Source organism: Galeopterus variegatus, unplaced genomic scaffold (genome assembly GCF_000696425.1).
Source record: "Galeopterus variegatus unplaced genomic scaffold, G_variegatus-3.0.2 Scaffold733, whole genome shotgun sequence".
Lineage (NCBI taxonomy): Eukaryota > Metazoa > Chordata > Mammalia > Dermoptera > Cynocephalidae > Galeopterus > Galeopterus variegatus.
The window spans coordinates 322,669-343,318 of record NW_007726844.1 but is presented as its reverse complement, the minus strand read 5'-3'; the positions used below and the strand labels follow the sequence as shown (position 1 = coordinate 343,318).

Here is a 20,650-nt window from a genome sequence, read left to right as displayed (position 1 = left end):
TCTTTGGCCAGAGTCCTTAAAATTCTCCAGACGACTCTGGTACTTAAAAAGTAAAAAAGAATTCAAGTAAAATTCTTGTAATACTTTTTATTATAAATTACACATAACATCTATTTTATAAAATTCTATCTACTCTTCCTTTTGAATGCACATGCATAAATATCTGGTATAATATGAACATCAGAGTGGTAGGATTTGTGGTGTTTTTGCTTGAATATTTTAAAATCACTTTAATAAGTTTATCATTTAAAAAATGAACAGATAATAAGAATTAGCCAAAGGAATATATGGCGATTTGTGGGGATTTAAGTGTGGGAAGAGGCTGTTCCTTAAGGAACATTGACACGGTGCAACTCCAAGGAACAGGTGTGATAAAAACACAGGGAACAAGGAGTGGGAGTAGAGAGGAAGAGGCATGGGTCTCAGTCCCCCAACCCCCAATATGTCCCACCACACCCTCAGGGCTGGAAGCCTTGGTAAGAGAAAGGGGGCAAGTCCGGGACACAGGCTGCTAGGTGGGGGATGCAGGCCACAGGGTTGACACTGCAGAGCCCAGCATCCTGGCCCCTCTCAAAGTAGACGCTGCCAGGAGAGAAGATGGACGGGTCCTCATCAAAGAAGTTATAGGGTCGGAGCAAGAAGCCAACTCTGTTCCCCAGAGTCACTGTGTTGGGGATATCCTCAGCATGGGGAATGTGCAGGAAGCTGGCTGTAACCCAAGCCACCAGATCCTGCAGGAAGAGAGAGGAACTGGAGGACTTTGGAGCCAAGACCCAAAGAACCACCCTACAGCTACAATTCTGAACCTCCAGCTTCAGCCTGGCTTCAACCTCTGCCCAGCCTTGTGTGTACACAACACATGTAGTGACCCATGCAAGCACCTGTGGGTTAGGCCAATGTTCCAGGGCTAATCTCACCCCACAAGGAATGACCCACGCTGGTCATCAGAGAACTCTTTAGCCCCTGAATCTGAGAAGTAGAAACGTACCATTCCCTCCAACCCATGGCCAGAGGCTGGGCAGCCAAGATGCCAGGCATAGAGGAGTCTGTCCCTAGGGCTACCAACCTCTCCTAAGAGGGTTTCATTGTTGATGAAGTCAGCAAAGGCCATAGTGGGTGTCCAGATGTCTCTCTGGTAATAGATGCTGCTGCTCTGAGACTCCTCCTCCTTCCTCTGGGTCACCACGAGCTGGTATCTGACCATGAATTGTTGTAGGAAGACCGTGTCAGAAAATGCCAAGCACCTTTACTGGCCCAGAAGTCCTTTGGATCAGATTGTGTGTGAGACCACTTCCCACCTCCAACCCACCACTTGGATCTGAGGGGAATTACAGGGATGAATGGCAAACTATGGGTAGTTAAGTTGGAGTCTCTGAGGGCTGGGATGGGGGAGGGGGCATGTCCTTCCCTGCCAGCCACTGCCCAGGGCCCTTCTCACCTCCCCCAGCTGAGGGCCCTCTCCATGTCACTTTCCAGAGGCATGTGTATGCCGATGGGGCTGTGGATCTGGATTCGGTACCCACGCTGGTGACCCCAGGCATTAGTCTGGTTGCTAGCCAGGTAAAGGTAGCGGGGAAGGGGGCTTCCCAAGGGAAAAGCTGCCAGGTCCTCCTTTTCCAGGACCTGCCGGGTCAGCTGTGGGCGCTGCAGCTGGTGTTCCGGACTCCAGGGGGCTGCCACAGGTTTAAACACCACATCTTCAGCTACCACCCAATTTTTCAGTCCTGCCAGGGTGAGGGGAACAGAGAGGAGTTCCACACCAGATCACTCAGACAGGTCTCTTGTCTTCCCCATGATGCCCATTGCACTGGCCTGACAAAAGGCAGTGGTGAGCTGGAAGCCAGGTCAGGGTGAGTGCTATCCACCTCCCGCCCCCTCACACTCCCCCATCGTCTTCTAACTTGTCCTTTCCAGGAGGGTAACCACCAGTCACATGTGGCTATTTAAATTAAAAATTCAGTTCCTCAGTCACACTAGCCACATTAAAGTGCTCAGCAGCCACATATGGCCAGTGGCTACTGCATAAAGCTACAGCATAGATATAGAACATTTTTATCACTGCAGAAAGTTCTATTAGCACTGGCCCACCCTAGACCCTGGACCAATTTGCTTCTCTGATTCTCACTTTCTCAGTCTCTACACTGGGCATAATTAAAGCTGTTCTATAGCTGTGCTCAATAAATGGAAAAGAACATGCAATTGACTGGTAACATTCTTGTAACTGTGAAAGGGTTAATGATACTTGTCTTGAATAATGATGTCTGTCTAACTGAAAAAACCCAATCCCCTTCCATGGTCCCTTACATACTTCTCACAGCTCTGAGACTTTGCTTTCTTTCTTTTATTTAGATCTTCGCTAAACTGTTGGAATTGAGACTGCTTTATATCTCAACAAGGGAGGGAGTACGTTCAGTCTTTGGAAAGCAAGCAGTTATATATTTAAATTGAGCTCCTTGGAATTCTATTGCATCCATAACCTGCATCACCCTACTCAGCACTTGGTCATACACTTTCTTTCTGCAGGTCCTGTTAGTTCCTTTAAATGTGACCTATATGAAGGCACCTGGCACAGGGAGGTATTCCACTGAAGCTAGTGCCTCTGCTGGTCAGTCATCATCCTGGGCACTGACAGTCTGACAGCCTCTCTGGCCCCACAGCCTGTGCAGCGCACGCTAGGGATCCAATAAGTGTTACTTGATGTTACTTCCCAAAACCAAGCTCTTTAATGCTAAGCATACTGAAGAGAAACGTCCAACGGAAGATAGCTGTAGTCCAAATACGTCAACGAGTAATCTAGTTAATCATATGATCATTTCAGTCACGCTGTTTTCTTAGTTCTCCCTCCCCTACACCTCTACTGTAAACACAAGTACATATGTACAGGGACACATGTGCATGCACATTCACAACACATATGCCATGTCTTTATACTCAAGAAGATAAGAAAATGTTTCACTAGAAGTATGCTTAGTTACATTGTACTGTACTTGGGCAGTCATTTCCTGTCCCATCTCCCTCCCCCAATCCTCCTTACTTTCCCCAACTGTAACATGGAGAGGGTCTGGTAAATTTCTAATTTTCTTTCTGGGTCTAAAAGTCTGTGATTTTAAAGTTCACTTTCTGTCCTTGACAGAATCTGTCAGGAGCAGCAAGTCTTCTTTGTGCTTTAAGCCCTACTTGAGAAATTCCTTTCCCCACTTGCAGCAAGCCTAGCGCATACCTGCCATGTTCATGGAGAGTCCATTGTGATGACAGGAATTGAATGGCTCTCCCCATGAGGACAGAGGCACTATCTGTGGAGTGGCCCTCAGATATGGTACTCCTCCGTTCCCATGCCCCAGGTACACCTCTACCCTGAGAACCCTTAGACTGCTTCCTCCCTCTGCTCAGGCCCCTGCCGTCCCCACCCACATTGACCCTCATAATTAAGTTAGGAAGAAGCAAAGTGCCCCAATTCCAGCCCCATTAACCACAGACAATGCCAATTCACCCACCCACAGTATCACTCAAGGCTAGGGCAGTCAGTCAAACACAGCCATTACATTAAAACTAGTTTCACAATTGCAGCAAGTCAGAGGAACTAGGGGCGGGGGGGCAGAGGAACCCTTTTCACCTTTTGCCAGATACGCAGTAGCCCAGTATCAGACTGACTGCAGTTGAATACAATCCAATAGTCCCTGTTCCCTGTTGCCATAATAATTGTGGTGCTGGAAATCCATGCTCCTGCCTCTGAGATCAGCTTCATCTGGGGAGTGCCCTTCCCTCCAGCCCACCCCCAACCCTTGATCCTCAGCCCCTCAGCACTCACCTGCCACATCCAGGTCCAGCTTGAAGTGGAAGGCGTGCGTGTGCACTGCCCCCAGCACTCGTTCCCCCACGCGGTTCCCAAAGAGGAGGCTCTCCTCTCCCCCACTCAGGAAAGCTGTGTTGATATAGCCCGTGGCATGGACCCGCCCTTCAAGTGCCCCATTTGGGTGCAACACGAAGTCCCAAATGTAGTCATAGTTGCCCACAGATGACACAGACCTGACTACAAGAGCTGAGCTGGCCAAGCCACCATAGAAATGACTCTCAATGTAATTGTGGTGCCTTCGAAGGGGTAGTCCCTGGGCTTCCTCAAATACACACACAGCCCCTGGGAGCAGCCGAACTGCCCCTGTGCCCACTAATATGTGGATGTCCACCATTGTGGCTTGATAGGGGCAATCCACTCCCCGCACCAAGCCTCGGCTGTTACTGCCAAGTCCATAGCTGCTATCCAAATATCGGATCGCCATTGTCTTGGGTGAATCGGCACCATAGACAGACAGACACTCCTGGACACTGACTTCATAGGCCACTCGCTCACCCTTGAACCGAATATCAAAAATCCTCATGCCACTGAACACCCCGTGGCCAAAGGTAAACGTCCAGAGAGAGGATACCACCAGGTTCCCTTGTACACTGAATTGGGAACCCTGAGGTGAGAACTGAAGAGGGGGAAGAGGACCTGGGGAGATCCGGGACCTCAGAGATGAAGCCCCATTTGGTAGGGGTAGAGGGACTCTAACCACTTCCAGCCAGCCAGACTTAAACTCCCATTCCAATTGGCTCAAGTCTGCATAATAGTGCCCAAGATAGAAGACCTGCTGGACAGCCCAGCGTGCAGGGTCCAAAGCCCTGTGGTCCAGCAGTAGCTCCAGTCCCACAGGGTGAAGAAAAATACCGACACCTGAGATGTTATGGTAGAGGCCTATCCAGGTAGCTCGGTCCCCTGAGCGCAAGCCACTAGGGGAGGCATGCAGAAATGTCAAAGTGGAGCCGTTGTAGTTGAAGACGGAAGCCAGGAAGACGGGTGCCTTGGGTAGCTCCACCTCTTTCAAATGCCTCCACATCTGGGCAAACTCAGTTTTCAGTAGGGGACGTTGGTGATAGGGCAGGGGGCCCCCATGGCGCTCCACAGTCACATCCCGCACGTAGGAGGGGTGAGGCAATGGCCCCACCACCAGCTCACTAATGTTGGGCTGGGATTGTCCACCAAAGACAACGATGGCCAGTGCCTCCCGGGCAGGTGGGGGGCCCCCACTGTCCAGGTGGGCCAGGGCTGCAGCCTTGGGCGGCAGCTGCAGCTCCACTGAGAAGACACAGTTGTCCGAAGGGCGGGCCTGGGCTGCATCCACCAGGCCTGGCCCCAGCCGCTGGGTCAGAAAGCTCATCACAGCCGTCAGCTCCTCTCGGCTCAGGTCTGCAAACAGCTGGCTCTGGCCAGGGTGTGGCCAGGGCTGGGCACTGTGGGATACAGAGGGGCAGTGGGGAGGCTGGCTGGAACCACCCTGGCTGGTCAGCAAGACATAGGCCAGGGTAAAGATGGTAATGAGGGACAGTGCCAGAAATACCAGGACTACCTTGAGATTCATGGTGGATGCTGAGAGCTAAAATCAGAACCCTACCTATGCCGCTCCTTCCAGTTACCAACATCAAGTCAGGGTTTATATTCACTAGGATGGATAGGAATGGAGAAAACTCCACCCTGTGGGCTGAACAGGAAATTTCTGACCTTAATTTTTTAAATTCTGCTCCAATTTTCTGTTCTGTGGCTTGGCTCAAAGCACAGCTGCCACATGAATAGCCTCTCTCTTGCGCCTCTGAACTCCTCTTGGTAGCAGTCAATTGTAACTACTGATTTCCATCATTTAGACCAGATGAGATAGCACTAGAATTAACAACACTAAATTCTACCTTCTACCCAGAATGAGTCTGAGGAAGAAACAAACCTCAGAAGCCCAATCAAGTCCTGCACGCTACATGCAGGCACTTAACTATCCATTTTTCCACCTCTTAGTAGGCACTGTACCCCAATCGCTCCCACTTCCACTGCCTGGTTCGACAGTAAGCACTGAGTTCTGCCTTTGGCCTAATGCCAAGACCTTGATTTGGTCTCAAACCTTTTCTATTTAGTCAGTCAGAAAGGAGGAGTGGTTGAGGGCCTGGGCCTAGCAGTCAGACTTGCACATCAATCCCAGCTTTCTAAGCTTTGTGACCTTAGGGGAGATACTTACCCTGAGTCTTAGTGTCCTCACCAATAAAGAAGGGATAAAACTACCCTATAAGAGCTGGCCTGTTAACTCAGTTGATTAGAGTGTGGTGCTGAGAACACCAAGGTCCAAGGTTCAATCCCTGTACTAGCCACCAAAACAAAAACAAAAAAACCCACCTTACAGATTTATGAAAACTAAATGGGATCATGTATGTCAAGTGCTTAACAGCCTGACAGAGTGTAGGCATTCAAAAATTGCTACTATTAGGGCTGGCCCATGGCTCACTTGGGAGAGTGTGGTGCTGAGAACACCAAGCTCCAAGGTTCAATCCCTGTACTAGCCACCAAAACAAAAACAAAAAAACCCACCTTACAGATTTATGAAAACTAAATGGGATCATGTATGTCAACTGCTTAACAGCCTGACAGAGTGTAGGCATTCAAAAATTGCTACTATTAGGGCTGGCCCATGGCTCACTTGGGAGAGTGTGGTGCTGATAACACCAAGGCCACGGGTTCGGATCCCTACATAGGGATGGGCGGTTGGCCCACTTGGGAGAGCATGGTGCTGACAACACCAAGTCAAGGGTTAAGATCTCACTGGTCATCTTTTAAAAAAAACCAAAAAAACAAAAAATTGCTACTATTGGTACTGATCTCTGAAACAACAGAGCAGATATTCCTCCACTGTTCAAGACCTTAAAACTCCTTCTGCAGAGACAATGAGGGGATCATTGGTAACCAGAAGGCTTCTTGCAAGGCAGAAGTTGAGGAAACTTTATTTTGAAGGGAGATAGCATCCCTTGGAGGCAGCCCTCCAAGTAATTTGAAAACCAAGACCCGGGGTCTCCTCAAAAAATTTAAGATATTACTCAGAGAGAATTAGTGTAAATAAAGTAAAGAAAATAGCTAAGTAGAGTACGCCCTGAACCAGGTCATTCTCCTGCATGGAACTATAGCAGCCTCTACTGGCAGTTCATTGGTATCACCGGGGAAAAGAGGAACTGGGATCTTGTGAAGGTAGGGACAGAAGGCATCTTAGGTTAGGGAAGAGCTAATTTTTGCATAATTCAGACTGAACACAAATGAAGGACCCGCCCTTGTCTCTTGGTAGGCATAAGCCTCACTTTTTCCACTACCCCAGAGAAAAGAGGCAGATCAGCTGGCATAAGGACACAAACAGGGTGGGTAGAAGTGTCTATGGAGGTGGGTGTACAAATGCGCATGCACGCTGAGTACGTCCCTATCCACCAGAGCATTGCACCAGGGTCTGCAGTTTTAGAAAGAGGTCAAAGTACCTGTATTTTTAATAATTTCTTGACAAGGTAAAAGAATTTTACATTACGATCCACGGGTGTTAGGGTGACGTGGAAGGGCAGTGGAAAAATTCAACAAACAAAAAAGGAAACTGAGAAACACATGGTGGGAGGAGGGTCGGGTTTTAGCTGGAAAGGATCTGGAGGGTGGGTAGGGGCATTGCCCAACTAAAATGCAATTGGTTTGTTACTGAGTATTATTCATGGGAAGATAGCATCCTGACTCCTCTATAGAATATTGGGAGTAAAAATGAGCATTCTGGGTGGAAATATGATTGGGGGTTGGAAGACCGAGACAGGGAAGAATAAAAGTCAGAAAGAGACACCGAGAGTCACTGGCAGTCTGACTGCAGATATCGACTCTCCAGTAGTGGTAGAATAAAAAAGCTGGGGGCTGATGAGAGTAAACACAAAAGTTGTAACAATAAGTGATACCTCTGGAAGATTCAAGAGATAAGAGGCAACTCTTCTATGGTTTTGACCCGCCCAGTGTATTTCCACATACACACAAATGTGTGCATGCGTGCGTGCACGCACACACACACACACACATACACAGAAATGACTGCTTTCCCTGGAAGCACAATACTATAAATAAGAGAAATATTTCCCGAAGGGAAAGCCCAACAGGAGCAGTAGCATGTGGACCTCACAGTGGCAGACACTCCCACCCCAATTTATAACTGGCCTGGGAAAAACCAAGCAGGAGTCAAAGGACGAGCCTTTGCAATAATGCTGAAAAGAATGTGTGTCACAGAGGGAGAGGCCTTCCTCAGTCCCTCTGCTTCTCATCTCTTGGTTCTCCTCCAACTCACCTTGGGCACCAAGAAGCTACAATATCAGAAGGGAGGATGGGCCCAGCACTTTTGTCTTGGGTGGATGACTAAGACAACTATCGCCTCCTGAAAGGTAGGTGTGTGACAGGAATCGTGGAGGGGGAGAGTATGTTAGGTAACAGAGTAGGAAAGGGTGTGTGTGTATGTCTGTGTGTACATGAACATACACACGTGTATGTGAAAACCCCACTTGTAAAAACATCTGAAGGAGTTAGGGACTCAGTTGAAGGCCTAAGGTGCTTCTTGTCATGATCAAGTTCAAAGTGGGATGTATGTAGATGGGAAACCCTAAGTCCTCACCAGGGCAACTGTGGCGGGGAGGATCCAATGTCCCACAGAGGCAAGAGACACTAACTTTACATCAGGAAGAGAGGAGCTGGTCCCCTCCACCACCCCAGTCCCTAAAAAACACCTACCACTTTCCTTCCAGTTCCCTTAGCTTCTAACCAACTAATTATCAAAAGGAAGAAAACACAAAGCCCAAGACACAGGAAGGAGAGAGGGGGAGAGAAAACACAAGCATTCTTGTGCCAACATCCTGCACACACAAACCTGGAGTTCTCCAGAAATTAGGACAGGTTGGATGTGGGGTATTTGGGAAGGAAAGAGAAGAGTTCCTGAGGCCTGAAAAAAGAGGTAAACACGTCACAGAACTAGATGAGAGTTTCATTAGACTCTAACTAAAAACAGAGAGGCATGATTACTATTTCCAGCCAGTTTCCCCATCACGATAGTCATGTAACAAACCAAGGCAATGTCGGTCTTGAGCCAGACTCACAGAGTCCCTTGGCCCTGGCCCTGGCCTCAGTACAGTGTCTCTGCATTGCTGCTCCGGGGCCGTTTGATCTTTTCGATATTTTTCAGGATCATGTCATGTAGAGTGACCTGGAAGGAGAGGGATCAGAAAGTCACACATCTACCTCACCAAGAAAACGAGACACCCCCACAAATCCTCAAGCAATCATTTGCACAATCTCAATCTCACTCACTTGAACCCAGCATTCAGGGCGGCTGCACTACCTCTTTTATGCCTCAGAACTGGGTATAACTGGGTATTTCCGAGGCCTCAAGTGTCTACTAACAACTAACATGTATTGAGCACTTAGCATACTGAAAGTTGCACTTAGTTCTTTAATGTGTCACCTCACTTATTTTTAAAAACTAGCTTTTGTACAGCAGATACTCTATCCTTAGGCTTGAACAACCTGCTCAAAGTCACAGATTACAAGAAGAGCTTAGTTCCAAATCTAAATCTGCCTGACTCTGACACCCATATCTTAACCATTCTACTATGTTGCACACCCTCCACCCAGGCAGAAAGAAGGCACATACCCAGCTAGACACCCTCAATGATTTCATGGCTCTCAACACTTGGTTGATGAGCAGAATTTTACCTCTAACCTCCACCTCGATCCCCAGAGAATTTAAAAAACCTTATCAACAGAACTAAGAGAAGCCAGTCAACTGTGGGCAAGGATCAAGGTTACTCACATATTGATTCCTCAGCTCTGATATAATGAGCCGAAGGCTGATGTATTCTTTCTCATCAATCTCTGTCACCGTGCGCCGATAGTCCTCCTGAAGGAAGGACAGAGGAAAAGGCTAGTCCCCAAGGCCCAACTGTCTACAGACAGCTCTTTCCCTATTCTGCCACCTCCAGCCTCAGGCCACAAAGCCCTTACTTACCACATGGGGATATTTAGCTATTTTAGAAACCAATTTGGCTCTTGTAATATAATATCTGGAAGAAGAGAGAAGAGAAGGAAGCTGCAGGAGACCCTGGATCGTGCCCACCACCTCATTAACCCCCAATTCTTGGGCCAAGACCAAGCAGCCCTACCTAGAAATCTGGTCCAGATAAGATGCGGCTTCACTCTCAACAGTTCTTAGTTCTGCAACTGTCTCCTCCTGAAAAAACCCAGGTGAGTCAAAAGCACTTCCATGTCACACCACAACAGCCCAAAGAGAAAGGGAAAACAGACAAAGCAGGCAAAATGAGAGTACCTTTAAACTTTTCTATCCAGTTTGTAATGCAAACACATTACCTGAATGGACACCCCAAAGTTGTTCCCATCTTCTATCCTGGGAATTAGGAGTTGTACCCACATTTTGACCTGGAGGGTGAGTGGACCAAAACACATGTATGAGGACCCTGGCCTTGAAGTACTCAATTCATGCTGCTGGGGTCTGAAGCCAGACACACAGCAGTCAAGATACCTAGTCTGTCAACCCCCACACCACCCCATGCCTCCAGTCCCTCATCTGTCACTTTTCATGTGGGGCTATTTGTTGCCTCACATGCCTCACCGTGTTACATTTCTCGATCAGCAGCCGGATCTCAGGTTTCACTTTCTCAATAATGTCCACCAGCTGCTGGTTGCTTTTTAGCATCCCATTGGGCATCACAAACACCTTGGTTCCTGGCAAGGACGTGAAAGTCAAATGATTGGGGTGGGGGGAAGGCCACAGCATCCCCCACCTTTCTTTCTTCTTCACTAGACCCATGAGATGCTATGGCCTCTGCCTTTCATGTGTCACAATCCTACCATGACACCACTATCAGAATCAAAAAGAGAGGACGCATGGATCAATAGATGAGCATCTAAAATATGTCAAAAGTCTTAAGAATAAAGACATTAAAATAAATATACACCTTAAAGATTTAATGTATTGACAACTATTACTGAAGAGGCAAAAATAACATGGAACAGGGACTTCTGTGAAAAATCTGAGATGGGTAATCTCTACCTCCAATCTCTCTCCCTTGGCGTCCACACTAAGCCAAATCTTCTCTGTTTATTAGAAAACTAGGTTCAGAGCACTAAATAATGACCATGTTTGGAAGACTTGGGAATGCTGACTCTGAGAAATAAAATCAGATCTTGCTTCCTGGCCAGGAGAACACCAAATCCATCTTCTCAGGGCTGCAGCTCAGGGGGTGGGGTGAGGTAAGGCGGTACAGGTGTGGCTCTTACCTTGGAAGGCCTCTTCACACTCATCCAACCTTCGCTTCTTATAAGTGGGCTAAGGATACAAAGAAGCAGGAATCAGCCTGCTTTTAAGACCCACATCCCCATCATAAGACACCCTTCAAGCAAGTTTAATCCCTTCCTTGATGCCATAGGTTGTCTTATCAATTTCTGCACAATTTCCTAAGTACATGTAGGCTTTAAGAAAAGGTTCTGGCCACAAAACAACTTACACTCTAGTTAAGAAGTCCAACCTTTCAAGAAATATAATACGGTAAGCAACCGAGAGAGAAGAGAGGATACTATATAAAATAGGAAAAAGGAACCAATCAAGGTAGGGTGAGAATAATTAAGGAAATATACCAATCTGCTGGTTCCACAAAATAATACAATATTCAATCAACAAACATGTATTTAGCACCTGTCATGTACCAGGAACAATGTTAGGTGCTGGGGACACAAAAATGATCAAGACAGTTCTTCCTTCCAGATATGCAAGTTCTATCAATGGGACAGTAATGCAAACGAAGAACAATACAGAGTCATCAGTGCTACAATACAATGTGGACACATGACTGAAAAGAACTAGGTGCAAAAGATGCTCAGTAAAGACAGGGACTGCAGTTATATATCAAGAAGAACGTCTCGTCCCATAACAAGACTCAAGACATTGAAACTAAGGTAAGAGAAGTCTTGTTCAGAGCCGTGGGGAAAATCAGGTAATCTGAGAGAAACTGTAACTAGTTTAATCCTATTTGAAACTCATTCTAACACCGAGACATAAGATTAGCATATTCACTTCATGTAGTAGATGAAAAGCAGGCTCTGAAGGAGTATATTGGAGTCATCATGTGTCTAAGATTTAGAAACCTAGTTCCTAGATCCAAATCCCACTGTCCCCTCTGTACATGTTAAACCTTACCAGGAAATAGAGGACAGAAAACCCATTCTTAAGAACATAAAGGTAAATATAGGACACTTACACCATCCAGTCCATCATGGCTATTGGTGAGAAGAATGGGGTCAGGGACTGGGAGATTCATGTCCGAATGGATCTGAGTTAGGTCATGAATGTTTAGGATTGGCTCCTGAAAGAAAATGCCCACCCCAAAACAACATTAGTCCTTTTTCAAGCTGAACAAAGAATTATTTCATTTGAAGGGCAAGAAATGAGAGTGCTTTACCATACAAAACAAAATAGAATCAACACACAATTTGTTCCGTTTGACAGAAAGACAAGTGGCCCCCAAAACTGGGGAATTTAAGGTAAAAAAGGTCTCTCACCTTCAAAAAACTATCAAGTTCTAACAACTTCTTTGGGAAAAAATTTGCCACCAAGTCTTCTGCCTAAAGATGAGGAAAAATGCAGCTGAATTAAAAACTGTGGGAGGGTTTCTCTGTACAGCTATCTCCTCTTTGGGAAACTCCCAACTACAACTAACACTCATTTTTCTATTTATTTCACTCACCTCACTGGTGATCCGCTCCCTGAAAGAATCAACCTACAATTAACAAAGAGAGCACTTCAGTAAGAGCAATTCAGTACTTGGCAACAGAAGTAAGGGCAAGACGGGGAACCTCGAATCCAGCTGTCTTTCCCTCACCTTGTAATTGTAATGAGAAGCTGAGAGACCCCCAGACTGCAAATACTTTATTTTTTTGAGGATCCATTTCTCCATCTCAGGAGAGGGAAGTGGGACTTGAGGGCAGCACTCGCCTGTCTCCTCTCTCCTCTCCCCGTTCCCTCCCTCCCTCCCTCCCTCCCTCCGTCCCTCCCTCCCTTCGGCTGTCTGAATTTGATAAGCAGACAAAAGACAGGTAGGTGAGGGAATGTGAGCTCACAAACGTGTCGACCCAATGACACGAGGCAGGCCAATCGCCAAGGGCAGGGGCAGCTGTAGCGTCCGGGGTGGGGGCGTTGCTGAGCTGGGGGACTTCCAGCTGTCACTGGCCTACAGCACTGAATCCAACACGTGTCCGCTGAGATCTCCCCGGGGCTCTCCATCATCAGACGCGGTGCAGAAAACCACCCTATATTATCCTCTCCCTCAATGCCGCCTCCATGAGTGGGGGGCTGGGCTGAGCAGAACGGAAGCTCAGAGCTGGTGTCCCCAGGGAGACAAAGACGCCTTGGGGAGTGGAAAGCTGGTCAGGCTATTGGAGGATTGAAACGAGGGGTAAGAAGGCCTGGACCAGTGTCGCTACCTTGAGCTTCACTTCCTGATCCACCTTCAGCAACGAGGCCATGGCCAGGCCGGGCCGTGTCCGCTCCGCTGGAGACCGGAGACGCTGCGGACTCCGGGGAGGGGGCCAGAGGGACCTGAGGAATCCCGGCTGCCCTGGGGACCGGGCCGCCCTCGCCGGTACACTCACTGCTCGCTCGCTCCCTCCCTCCGTGCCGCCCGCCTGCCGCCCGCCGCCTGCCGCCTGCTCACTCTCTCCGCTCGCCCTCCCGGCTTTCGCCGCTCACGACGGAAATACGTCACAGCCAATCGCGGGCGCTCCTGCGGACATGCGCGCGTGCCCTGCGCAGCCGCCTTGAGGCTCTGCTCCGGACGCTCCCGCAGAGGGGCTTTGTCACCTGAGCTCTTATGCCGGGTAGGGGTGAAGCAAAAGCGGGAGTGGCGGGGGTGGCTTACTGAGAACTGAACCTCCCGGAGACTCGGGAATTGTCTGAACGTCCGTCAGTCCGGAACTCGCCTTTACTGAAGGGACCTGAACCATTGCCACCGGGAGGACGACACCGTCGCGCCCCAGTGACGTCGGCCGGAGGAAGCCGGTGGACCGGCGCTGGGTTCGGGGTTCTAGTTTGCATTTCCCGCTGCCTCCTCCAGTCGGACGAACCTCATCTGTTTAGGCTAGAGCCAAACAGAAGACAAGTTCCGTTGCACCGTGGTTCTTTGGTACGTTTCTCTGCCACTAATTCTCATAAACTCCCAGACCTCAGAGGTAACTACCTAATGGGCAGACTGATGCCCAGAATAAGGTAGGGCTTGTCCAAGGCTACAGTGCTTCCGATAAATCCTGGACTAGAACATAGGTCTCCTGGCTTCTAGGACAATGATGTATCCGTTTTCCTAATGGAAGCCTGAGACTGTATCGCTTCATTCACCCATTCATTCGGTATATCTATTAACATCAGGTATTTCATTTAATAAAATGGGCCACGGCACTGTGCTAGACTCTGGAGTAGCACTGTCCCAGAGCCTTAAAATATGTGATCACAAGGGCCGACCCGTGGTGGCTCACTTGGGAGAGTGCGGTGCTGATAACACCAAGGCCACGGATTCGGATCACTACATAGGGATGGCCGGTTAGCTCACTTGGGAGAACGTGGTGCTGACAACACCAAGTCAAAGGTTAAGATCCCCTTACCGGTCATCTTTAAAAAAATATATATATATATATGATCACATATGTTGGTTAAAATCTACTAGCCACATTAAAAAGGTAAAAGAAACAGGTAAAATTAATTTTATCCATATATTTAACCCAATTTATCTAAATATTTCAACATGTAATCAATATAAAAATATTGAAATACTATACATTCTTTTCTAAAACCAAGTCTTCAAATATCTGGTGTGTATTTTACACTTAACTGCACATCTCATTTAGGAGGTGCTACATCCACAGTATTCAATAGCTACATGTGACTAGTGGCTCCTGTATTGAACACAGCTCTAGGAAATCAAAGGTAAACAAGATTCAAGGCCTGTGGTCTCATGGGGCTTAATAATGGAAAGACATCAGAAAGTAAACTGACAGCGTAATTGTAAATTTTGAAAAATGTTAGGAAACAAATGGCTGTTATAGAGAATTCTAGGGGTCTATTTTAGATAGAATGGCCAAGAAAGCCCTCTGATGAAGTGACAATTAAGCTGAGATCTAAAGGATAGAACTTGGGAAGAATGAGAAGAGCCTTCAAAGGTATGAGTGAAGCTTAGGCAAATGTTCTAGGGAAGGATAGAGATTATTGTGTTGAAGAAAGTGAAAGACTAGTGAGCTGGGAATGGGGGTGGGGAGGGTTGTTAGGAGACAATTTGAATTAAGTGCAAAGGCAGTTCGTCAAATTTTGAGATCACTTTTGCTGCTAAACATTTATCCTGGGCTGGCCTCTGTACTAAGTACTAGGGTGATGGGGGGATACACAGTTAAATGAAGTACAGCATAGAAGACTGACTATGGCCTTTGGAATCTGAGAGACCTGACTTGAGTTCGCACTTAAGCTCCTTACTCACTGGAATCCTGGGCAAGTTACTGAAATGCTGAGTCTCAATTCCCTCATCCATAAAATGGAATTTTAATAATTACTAATAATAACTTGTAATTTTGGAGGGTTGTGAATATTAGAAATATTATATGTAAAACAACTAGCAGGGTGCCTAGACACAAGGCTGGCACTAGAAAAATAGTAGCCATTGTCTGATAAGTGATCTGTTGTTAGCATTTAGCATGAAGAAGTTACTCTTTAAGCTATTCTAATTATTATCATTCCTGGTTTCAAGCTTAAAGTCCTTTTCTACTTATTTAAGGCTGCATGCAAAATAACCCATACAACCCATCTTGCTCATTAACATCTAATAGTTTTCTCCTTTTACCTCTGCTTTCTGTTAACACATGTCCCTAGTAACTTTCGAGATTGATTTGAAGCTTAACTTCAGGATTTCTTTCCCAAATTAACTTCATCTTATTTTTTTATTAATTAATTTATTTTTTTGTCTTTTTTACTGACCGGCAATGGGATCGCAACCCTCGGTGTTGCGCCGCACTGCGCTCAGCCAGTGAGCGGGAACCGGTCTCCACATGGGATCCGAACCCTCGGCGGGAGCGCCACCACACTCCCAAGCGGTGCACTCTCCAGTGCGCCACCGGGCCGGCCCAACTTCATCTTATTTTAAGTATGCCATTATTTTGCATTTCTTTCAGAATTTATAACTTCAACCTGAAAACTTAATATGTTTGTGCTTGTTGAAATATGGCTTTGTTCTCAAATAATTATGTTTTGTCTCATTCAAATAAATTGTAAGAAGACAGATACACATTCTTTATTTCCCTTCCTCTTCTCCTATCCAAATGTTTTATGTAATACTCCACTCATTTAGTCTGTGAACAATTGAAGGGTACCATTATATTTAACAAGCACTATTCATTTATGTGTGCGTATAAATTACATGTGATCACTCATGACTGGTCTCACTTTAAATTCATATCCACAAATCTCAAAATGGGTGCACAACACCGCCTGAGCTCCTGCTACACATACGCCTGATAAGTTTAATCTCCCACACTGTAAATGACTGTTATACTTTTTCATCTCCCCGAACCTGCAGTATTCCTTCCCTCCCCCCTCCAATTTATGGTCTTGGCTCATTCTTCATTGAGAAACAGAAGCAGATGAGAACTTCCTTATCTCATCACCAAACCTACCAACCTGCAAGTACTTTCTGCCTTTCCTCTTCTTTCATTGAAGGAAACATCCCTGTTCCCATCAAAACCCAACTCTTCCTTCTGTGCATTGGATCACATCCCCTTTCCCTTTCTTAAGGTTTGTGCTTCAGTGATTACCTCCTCTTTTTCTTATATCACATCCTTTTCTACTAGATCATTTCCAAATATGACCAAATATTTCCCATCTTGAGAAAAACCCTCCCTTGAAGCCAGGTTCCTCCCTAGCTATCAATCCCTTTCTGTGCTCTTCTTCATGGCAAGACTTCTTGAAAGAATTGTCTCTTACTCTACTTCCTCATCTCCATTTACTCCAGTCCACTCTAATCAGGCTTTTTTTTTTCTAACCGGTAAGGGGAGACAACACCTTGGCATGCACCACGCTCAGCCAGTGAGCGCACCGGCCACCGTGATATAGGATCCGAACCCGCGGCCTCTGCGCTACCAGCACCGCACTCTCCGAGTGAGCCACGGGGCCAGCCCTCTAATCAGGCTTTCTAACCCCACTTTCTCACTGAGAGAGTTCTTGTTAGGTTACCGGTGACATTTATGTTGACAACACCAGTGGTCACCTCTCTTCATCTTACCTGAACCTTTCAGTGGTACTCAACACACTAACTGCTCCCCTTCTTAAAACACGTATGGCAACCTTTTGTGATTTTTCTCTAACCTCAATGTCGAGTTCTCCATTTCCTTTGCTGACTCTTCCCCCTCTGCTCTACTTCTTAATGATGGCATGATCCAGAACTCAGACTTTTTTCTTTTAATTAATTTTTGAATTGATTGTACATATGTATGGAGTACAGAGGCTTATTTCAATACATGTATACAATGTGTGATGATCAAATCAGGGTAATTAGCATATTTGTCATCGAAAAAATTTTTCATTTCTTTGTGATGAGAGCATTTGAATTTCTCTTTTCTAGCCATTTGAGAACATACAATAAATTATGGTTAATTATAGATGCCTAGCACTACAGTAGACTGCTAGAGTTTATTTTCCCTATCTAGCTGTGATTTTTGTATCTGTTAACCAACCTCTCCTTAATCTCCCTCTCCCGTCCTCTTCCCAGCCTCAGGACTCAGTCTTATGTCCCTTATTCTTCTCTGCTTACACTTTCTCTCTAAGAGGTCCTACCTTTAAATACCATCTGTATGCTGATGGCCCCAAATTTAAATCTCCATTCCTAACATCTTCAATGAACTCCAATTGTCTATTTGATGACTCTGCTTGGATACCTAATAGGCATCTCAAACTTAACATCGCCAGACCAGAATTCCCGATTCTCTCCACATACCTGTTAATTTCCCATCTCAGTAACTGACATAACTGTCAACCTAGTAGTTCAAACCAAAAACCTAACAGTCAACTTTGATTCCTCTCTTTCCCCCACCTCCTCACATTCAGTCCATCAGCAGATCCCATCAGCTTTACCTATATAATGTATCCTGTGTAAGTATGTTTTTCTCCATCTCTTCACTTGTTATCCTAGTCAAAGCCACTGTCATCCTTTGCTAGGGACTATCACAGTAGGCTCCTGTCTGGTCTCTCCGTTTCCACTCCTGCCACCACCTCCCACTACCACATTCTATTCTTCACTCACCACCCAAAATTATCTGTGGTTGACATATTAAAAATTATCTTTTAATATGTCAACCACAGATATGGCTATATCTACTCAAGCTGAATGTAGGTGTGTATGTGTGTATATCTGTGACCCAGAAATATCAACTCTAGGGATATACCCAATAGAAATGCACAAATATTTTCACCAAAAGACATGAACAAGAATGCTCATAGCAGCATTATTCACAATAGCCCCAATTGGAAACTACCCAAATGCCCCTCAACAGTAGGATAGATAACTAAATTTTTTTTTTTCCTTTTTGTCTTTTTTCGTGACCGGTAACGGGATTGCAACCCTCAGTGTCGCGCCCGCACCACGCTCAACCAGTGAGCGGACTGGTCTCTATATGGGATCCAAACCCTCGGCGGGAGCGCCGCCGCACTCTACCGAGTGCGCCACCGGGCCAGCCCTAGATAACTAAATTTTACAATAGTCATACAATGGAATACTACAAAGTATCGAGAATGGATGAACTAAAACTACACAAATAAGAGGGATGATTCTCATGACCATAATTTTAAGTGAAATAAACCAGAAACAAAAGAGTACATAATATATGATTCCTTTTACATGAATTTCAAAAACAGTCTAAACTAATCTATGGTGTTAGAATTGAAGCTATTCTTTACCCTTGAAGTGGATATCAACTAGAAGGGGGCATGGAGAAGGGGAATTGAGTACTGGTCACACTGGTGTGTTCATTTTGTGAAAATTCATTGAGCTGTACACATATGATTTGTATCCTTTTACCTATGTATTTTATTCTTTAGTAAATAGTTCTTTTTTTTAAGTCAGCTAGATCATGTCTTTTCCCTACTTATTGCCCTCAGTGGTTTCCCAGATAAAGAAGCCCCAATTGAATCCCCCAATTGAAGTAGCTCCACCCACCCTTGCCCCCACTTATCCTCTTTTATTTTCATCATTCCTACTACATTAGCTAGGGCTGCTGCAGTAAAGTACCACAAGCTGGGTGGCTTAGAACAAGAGAAATATGTCTCAGTTCTGGAGGCCAGAAGTCCAAAATTAAGGTGTCAGCAGGACCATACTCTCTGAAGGCGCTAGGGAAGAATCTGTTTTAGATCTCTCTTAGCTTCCAGTAGCCTCAGGTATTCCTTGGCTTGGAGATGACCATGTGTCTCTTCACATCATCTTCCCTCTGTATGTGTCTGTCTCTGTATCCAAATTGCCCCTTTTTATAAGGACAACAGTCATATTGGATTAGTGTCCACACTAATGACCTCATTAACTTGATCATCTGCGAGGACCCTATTTCCAAGTGAGGTCACATTCACAGGTACTGGGGGTTAGGACTTCATCTTTTGGGGGGATGCACTTCAACCCATAACACTTACCATCATCTGAAATTATATTACTCACTTGTTTACGTGCTTATTGTCAAATTCTCTTTTCTCAAATATAAACTATTAGAGCAGTTCATCAGTGTGTCCTTCAAGACCTAGAATAGTGACTGACACACAGTAAGTCCTCAATAAATATTTGCTGAATCAAGGGTGTGTTGATTATTCACAATCGCTCAAGCTCTATATACACTATCATTTACTTCCCAAGTGGCAGGGCACTGTGTGCCAGACATTGCTCTCTATGCTTCACAAGTGTTAGTTCATTTAATCATCACATTACTCTATGTGACATATACTTGTATACTATTATTCTCATTTTGTAAATGAGAAAACAAGGCACAGAGCAGTTGAATAGCTTGCTCAAGGTCACACGGTTGGCGAATGGCAAAGAGAGGTTTTGAACCCAGGCAGTCTATATTCCCAAGCCCTCAGTTGTAACCTCTATATGCCCTACCTCTCTAGAAACCTGTTACTTCTCTACATCTTTCTGAGATGGTGTTAGTGGCAGCCAAGCAGGAAGAAATATAGGATTAGGAACCAGCCACACAAGGCCTAGGTGAGAATTCTTTGGGTGTGATTCCACTCACCCCCTCTAGAGGGTGTGTCATGCTGAAAGATCTAAGAGAAAGAAGGACTGTAAAGACTAACTAGTTAGCAATACCAGAAGAAAATCTAGTTCCACATATCACATCCAGTACCAGTTATAGAAGGACCACATATATTTAAAATAATAGGAAAGTCTCTTCTGCAAGTGGAAATAACTGGGCCGGCCCGTGGCTCACTTGGGAGAGTGTGGTGCTGATAACACCAAGGCCGTGGGTTCGGATCCCACATAGGGATGGCCGGTTGCTCACTGGGTGAGCGTGGTGCTGACAACACCAAATCAAGGGTTAAGATCCCCTTACCGGTCATCTTTAAAAAAAAAAAAAGGGCCGGCCTGGTGGCGCACTGAATAGTGCGCCGCTTGGGAAGCGCGGCGGCGCTCCCGCCCGAGGGTTCGGATCCCACGTACAGATGACCGGTTCCCGCTCACTGGCTGAGCGAGGGGCGGGGGCCGCGCCGGGGGGGGGGAGAGC

The 20,650-nt window shown here is 46.1% G+C and overlaps 2 protein-coding genes across 3 annotated transcripts; both read right to left on the bottom strand.

Moving 5' to 3' along the window:
• Positions 1-61: 61 nt before the first annotated feature.
• AOC2 (amine oxidase, copper containing 2 (retina-specific)) lies at positions 62-6,318 on the bottom strand. Its single transcript, XM_008571908.1, has 4 exons — positions 3,809-6,318; positions 1,439-1,724; positions 1,067-1,196; positions 62-731 (listed from the first exon to the last, which is right to left on the bottom strand). Exons 1-4 carry the CDS (start codon positions 5,394-5,396, stop codon positions 459-461), a joined length of 2,277 nt encoding a protein of 758 aa, XP_008570130.1. The 5' UTR covers positions 5,397-6,318; the 3' UTR covers positions 62-458.
• A 969-nt stretch (positions 6,319-7,287) lies between these two features.
• PSME3 (proteasome (prosome, macropain) activator subunit 3 (PA28 gamma; Ki)) lies at positions 7,288-13,852 on the bottom strand. Of its 2 annotated transcripts, none has more exons than XM_008571906.1 (11): positions 13,343-13,852; positions 12,607-12,639; positions 12,422-12,484; positions 12,121-12,225; positions 11,144-11,192; positions 10,476-10,588; positions 10,214-10,282; positions 10,009-10,076; positions 9,855-9,909; positions 9,660-9,746; positions 7,288-9,053 (listed from the first exon to the last, which is right to left on the bottom strand). In XM_008571906.1, the coding sequence occupies exons 1-11, from the start codon at positions 13,382-13,384 to the stop codon at positions 8,973-8,975; spliced, it is 765 nt and encodes a 254-aa protein (XP_008570128.1). In that variant the 5' UTR covers positions 13,385-13,852; the 3' UTR covers positions 7,288-8,972. The 2 variants fall into 2 exon arrangements, with proteins under 2 accessions (XP_008570128.1, XP_008570129.1); XM_008571907.1 differs by lacking the exon at positions 13,343-13,852 and adding an exon at positions 12,742-12,816.
• Between the last annotated feature and the right edge of the window lie 6,798 nt (positions 13,853-20,650).

Excerpts from the sequence above, each read along its gene's own strand:
- AOC2 (XM_008571908.1), bottom strand. The coding sequence starts at position 5,396 with ATGAATCTCAAGGTAGTCCTGGTATTTCTGGCACTGTCCCTCATTACC. Across the intron at positions 1,725-3,808 it reads GCTGGACCTGGATGTGGCAG|GACTGAAAAATTGGGTGGTA; the intron begins GTGAGTGCTGAG and ends TCACCCTGGCAG. Across the intron at positions 1,197-1,438 it reads AGGGCCCTCAGCTGGGGGAG|ATACCAGCTCGTGGTGACCC; the intron begins GTGAGAAGGGCC and ends ATTCATGGTCAG.
- PSME3 (XM_008571907.1), bottom strand. The coding sequence starts at position 12,816 with ATGGAGAAATGGATCCTCAAAAAAATAAAGTATTTGCAGTCTGGGGGT. Across the intron at positions 12,485-12,606 it reads GGGAGCGGATCACCAGTGAG|GCAGAAGACTTGGTGGCAAA; the intron begins GTGAGTGAAATA and ends CCTCATCTTTAG. Across the intron at positions 9,910-10,008 it reads TATCTGGACCAGATTTCTAG|ATATTATATTACAAGAGCCA; the intron begins GTAGGGCTGCTT and ends CTCTTCTTCCAG.